Source organism: Pygocentrus nattereri, chromosome 18 (assembly GCF_015220715.1).
Source record: "Pygocentrus nattereri isolate fPygNat1 chromosome 18, fPygNat1.pri, whole genome shotgun sequence".
In the NCBI taxonomy this organism is placed as follows: Eukaryota; Metazoa; Chordata; class Actinopteri; order Characiformes; family Serrasalmidae; genus Pygocentrus; species Pygocentrus nattereri.
Window position 1 is genome coordinate 35,056,068 of NC_051228.1, and position 5,588 is coordinate 35,061,655.

Here is a 5,588-nt window from a genome sequence, read left to right on the forward strand (position 1 = left end):
CTCGCTCTCAGTCTAAGTTGTGGGCAGAAGGGAGAGGATGCTCCCTCATGGGACCACCTCACCTGGACTCTCCAATGCCAATGCCAACGCCAACACACAGGGCCGTGCACGAGCCTTGGGCGAGCTGTCTGGGTAAGATTATACTCATTCACTTAACCACTAACTGCTTAATGTGCAGTTGCCTGTTTTTATTCACAGCTTGCAGTTCTGCTTCTAGGTTTCCAGAAATGTGGAGACCATGGACTCTTACTGGAAGAGACCCTCAGCCTGAAAAGGTAAGATCTTCTCTGCTCACAGGTTGTCACGAATGGTATTACAGATGGAGATTTGTTAAAGCTACGCTGCTTCTTTTTAAAACCATAGACTGTGACTGGACCAAACAGACAGGCCTCAAAGGACATGCAAGGTTTTCATCACCCAGTGAGGTGAGTGTTGTGTTCACTTCTACTTGTCTAAAAGATAATGACAAATCTGACCTGTTTAGACCAAGATGATGTAAATATACATTTTACCAACTTTAAACAAGAAACGTATAGTAGAACAAAAATAACTGAATCTGTCCCGAGAGCATCAAGCAAATTCTTGTTCATTTGTGTTGCCAGTTTGTGGTGTTACTGATGTGATCAGGCTTGGGATGCAATGGAATACAAATACTGGGACAACTTATTCGGAAATCATGAAGCATCTGTATTCAGTCCACCTGACAATTTGAAAAGGCATTAGTCAGAATACAGTTACTTTATACAAACACCATTAATGCTTATTTATTAACTGTTTTAATATGAGCGCATGGTTTGTGGCAAACGCATTCATTAGATAGACTTGCAACAGGAACCTAACAAATGGGTTCTTTACAAACACTGAAGTTTCTGCTAAAGCCTGAGTAGACTGATAAATCAATGTGATCGGTTATTAATCTCAGTGTTACTGAGCTCTGCTAAAGTCTGAGTAGACTGATAAATCAATGTGATCGGTTATTAATCTCAGTGTTACTGAGCTCTGCTAAAGTCTGAGTAGACTGATAAATCACTGTGATCGGTTATTAATCTCAGTGTTACTGAGCTCTGCTAAAGTCTGAGTAGACTGATAAATCAATGTGATCGGTTATTAATCTCAGTGTTACTGAGCTCTGCTAAAGTCTGAGTAGACTGATAAATCAATGTGATCGGTTATTAATCTCAGTGTTACTGAGCTCTGCTAAAGCCTGAGTAGACTGATAAATCAATGTGATCGGTTATTAATCTCAGTGTTACTGAGCTCTGCTAAAGTCTGAGTAGACTGATAAATCAATGTGATCGGTTATTAATCTCAGTGTTACTGAGCTCTGCTAAAGCCTGAGTAGACTGATAAATCAATGTGATCGGTTATTAATCTCAGTGTTACTGAGCTCTGCTAAAGCCTGAGTAGACTGATAAATCAATGTGATCGGTTTTTAATCTCAGTGTTACTGAGCTCTGCTAAAGTCTGAGTAGACTGATAAATCAATGTGATCGGTTATTAATCTCAGTGTTACTGAGCTCTGCTAAAGCCTGAGTAGACTGATAAATCAATGTGATCGGTTATTAATCTCAGCGTTACTGAGCTCTGCTAAAGCCTGAGTAGACTGATAAATCAATGTAATGATCAGTTATTAATCTCAGTGTTACTGAGCTCTGCTAAAGCCTGAGTAGACTGATAAATCAATGTGATCGGTTATTAATCTCGGTGTTACTGAGCTCTGCTAAAGTCTGAGTAGACTGATAAATCAATGTGATCGGTTATTAATCTCAGTGTTACTGAGCTCTGCTAAAGTCTGAGTAGACTGATAAATCAATGTGATCGGTTATTAATCTCAGTGTTACTGAGCTCTGCTAAAGCCTGAGTAGACTGATAAATCAATGTGATCGGTTATTAATCTCAGTGTTACTGAGCTCTGCTAAAGTCTGAGTAGACTGATAAATCAATGTGATCGGTTATTAATCTCAGCGTTACTGAGCTCTGCTAAAGCCTGAGTAGACTGATAAATCAATGTGATCGGTTATTAATCTCAGTGTTACTGAGCTCTGCTAAAGCCTGAGTAGACTGATAAATCAATGTGATTGGTTATTAATCTCAGCGTTACTGAGCTCTGCTAAAGCCTGAGTAGACTGATAAATCACTGTGATCAGTTATTAATCTCAGCATTACTGAGCTCTGCTAAAGCCTGAGTAGACTGATAAATCAATGTGATCAGTTATTAATCTCAGCGTTACTGAGCTCTGCTAAAGCCCGAGTAGACTGATAAATCAATGTGATCAGTTATTAATCTCAGTGTTACTGAGTTCTGCTAAAGCCTGAGTAGACTGATAAATCAATGTGATCAGTTATTAATCTCAGCGTTACTGAGCTCTGCTAAAGCCTGAGTAGGCTGATAAATCAATGTGATCAGTTATTAATCTCAGTGTTACTGAGCTCTGCTAAAGCCTGAGTAGACTGATAAATCAATGTGATCAGTTATTAATCTCAGTGTTACTGAGCTCTGCTAAAGCCTGAGTAGACTGATAAATCAATGTGATCAGTTATTAATCTCAGCGTTACTGAGCTCTGCTGAAGCCTGAGTAGACTGATAAATCAATGTGATCGGTTATTAATCTCAGTGTTACTGAGCTCTGCTAAAGCCTGAGTAGACTGATAAATCAATGTGATCAGTTATTAATCTCAGCGTTACTGAGCTCTGCTAAAGCCTGAGTAGACTGATAAATCAATGTGATCGGTTATTAATCTCAGTGTTACTGAGCTCTGCTAAAGCCTGAGTAGACTGATAAATCACTGTGATCAGTTATTAATCTCAGCATTACTGAGCTCTGCTAAAGCCTGAGTAGACTGATAAATCACTGTGATCAGTTATTAATCTCAGCATTACTGAGCTCTGCTAAAGCCTGAGTAGACTGATAAATCAATGTGATCGGTTATTAATCTCAGTGTTACTGAGCTCTGCTAAAGCCTGAGTAGACTGATAAATCAATGTGATTGGTTATTAATCTCAGTGTTACTGAGCTCTGCTAAAGCCTGAGTAGACTGATAAATCAATGTGATCGGTTATTAATCTCAGTGTTACTGAGCTCTGCTAAAGCCCAAGTAGACTGATAAATCAATGTGATCGGTTATTAATCTCAGCGTTACTGAGCTCTGCTAAAGCCTGAGTAGACTGATAAATCAATGTGATCGGTTATTAATCTCAGCGTTACTGAGCTCTGCTAAAGCCTGAGTAGACTGATAAATCAATGTGATCGGTTATTAATCTCAGTGTTACTGAGCTCTGCTAAAGCCTGAGTAGACTGATAAATCAATGTGATCAGTTATTAATCTCAGCGTTACTGAGCTCTGCTAAAGCCTGAGTAGACTGATAAATCAATGTGATCGGTTATTAATCTCAGTGTTACTCAGCTTTTTTGAAGGATGACCCAACTGAGCGATCTCTTCAGTAGTGGACATGCTCGTGAGTCAAACGTTTAGCATTAGTGTAGTACTGGACTACTGCATGTCATTAACTGAACATTGCATAACTATCCAGTTTAAAATCCAATTTACAATAGTTTGTTATTGACATATTGACAATTGCTCAAAATATTTATGAATTTCTTTCAACTTTCTGGTAATATGTGAAAAAATAGCATTTGAAATTAAGTGTTTTGGGGGGAAAACATCCAGAAAATGCAGTTAAAGTGAAAAACTGTGTCTAAATGTGTTCCAGTGTCCATAATATCCGAATATAAGATATATACATTTAGAGACAATTACTCAAACTTATATCAAAAACACAGTTTGAATTTTGCAGGAGCCGCAGTTTTAAGTATACCCTACATTATTCAACATTGTCTTCAACATTGAAACATTTTCTCTGATTGCACCAAACAGGCTGTTCCTGCCCAGATCTAAAATCCAGGAGTATCTATCCCATCTGGGACGGAAAGTCCTGGCCAGCTTCCCTGTTCAGGCTACGCTGCACTTCTACAACGATGACTCCAGCTCTGAGGAAGACGACGACGACGAGTTTTAGCTCCCATTAAACTGGACCAACCAAAAGAACTACCAGCATGGAGACTATGTGGCTGCTTTGACAATGAACTTCATACAGCTGATGTTTGTGCTGCTTTGTGGTCTCTTTTGACCATTCAGGATAGAGTAAGGATCATCTTGATCCAGATCATCTAGCCAGTTGTGTTTATGGGCTTTACTTTCACAGCAAACAAAATGCTGAATTTGAGGGGAGTCCTGGGGCCTTGATCTTCAGATCTAGATTAAGCAGTCCTACACTAAGATGTATTTGAAAGGCATTCATTATTGATAATAATGAAAAGTATTCTGAGATTAGGTTAATTTCTCCCTGGAAACTAAGAAAACTTTATTTAAGGAAGAACTCCTGGAGGGCCACAGTGATCTTCGCATTTATAAAATACTGATTCATGTGCTCTGTAGTCGAGGAAATCATCAAAGTTGATGTTTGCAGTTTAAAAAAACTGCTGTGTAAAATATTACGGAATAAGACCAACTAGGATCTGCTTTTGACTTTCATTTCATAAGGTTATAACACGAGATGTCAACACCTTTACTGTGATACACTGAATACATTTCGTATTTGAAGCGCCTCTGAATGAATCAGCACAAATGAGCCAGAATTACTTGGAATACAAAGTTGTTGTATTGACAAACATTGAATTTAAGAATGGTGTTGTCCTTCTCATAACAAGCTACCATTTTAGAGATTAGATGGATCAGGCGGGGTGGGTTAGGATTGGAGCTGGAAGCCTGCAGGAAGGTGGATGTCCAGGACCAAGGTTGGTGATTTGGTTATTTTAGAGCAGGCATGATGAACTGAGACCCAGAGTTCAGCACAGTTTAGCTTCAGCACGCCAACTAAACCGGGTGATAAGCTGATGAGTTAAATTATTAGAAGTTAAATTGTGGTTGAGCAGGAAAATCAACAAACTGTGCAGGAATTCTGCCCTCCAGGCTGGGAATTCCTCAACCGTGCTTGAGCTTCTCCTAATCCAGGGGTTCCCAGTCTCAGTCCTGGTGGCTTTAAGTCCTGCACACTGCTCAACTCACAAGGAACTTGTTAATGAGTTCAGTCAAGTGGGCGAGATGAGACATAGCACAAAAATGTGCCTAGTGAAGAGTTGGCAGGACTGGAATTGTAAATCCCTGCTCTCCAACAATGGCATTCCAAGACTAGGCCTGAGAAGCATTGGGTGAGACCAGTTTTTCCTCACCCTGCTACTGGCAACCCACAGCACTGCACAGTTTCAACGGTTATCTGCCTCAACACACCCGATACAGCTCATCCGAACCCTTCATGAATATACAGAGAATAGTTGAAACTGTGCAGTTTTAGGTTGCCAAGTGCAGGGCTTAGAAACACTGCACTAGCCCAGGGATGCTCAACCCTACCACCCTGGAAAGTTCAGATCCAACACACCTGGCTCGAATAGTCAGACGCCCCTGAAGGCCTTGATAACTTGGATCAGGTGTGTTAGGATTGGCAACCATGGCCTTTGGGTATAATGCAACTAGGTTCTGTCCTGCTACTTCTACTTCTAGCCCTCACTGGGTTTGGCCATGACGCTCCA

General features: G+C 40.1%; 1 protein-coding gene across 1 annotated transcript; it reads left to right on the forward strand.

Annotated features, from left to right (window-relative positions):
• ripply3 (ripply transcriptional repressor 3) lies at positions 1 to 4,064 on the forward strand. The gene is made up of 4 exons (XM_017691274.2): positions 1 to 132; positions 218 to 275; positions 364 to 425; positions 3,877 to 4,064. The coding sequence occupies exons 1-4, from the start codon at positions 38 to 40 to the stop codon at positions 4,016 to 4,018; spliced, it is 357 nt and encodes a 118-aa protein (XP_017546763.1). The 5' UTR covers positions 1 to 37; the 3' UTR covers positions 4,019 to 4,064.
• The last annotated feature ends 1,524 nt before the right edge of the window (positions 4,065 to 5,588 follow it).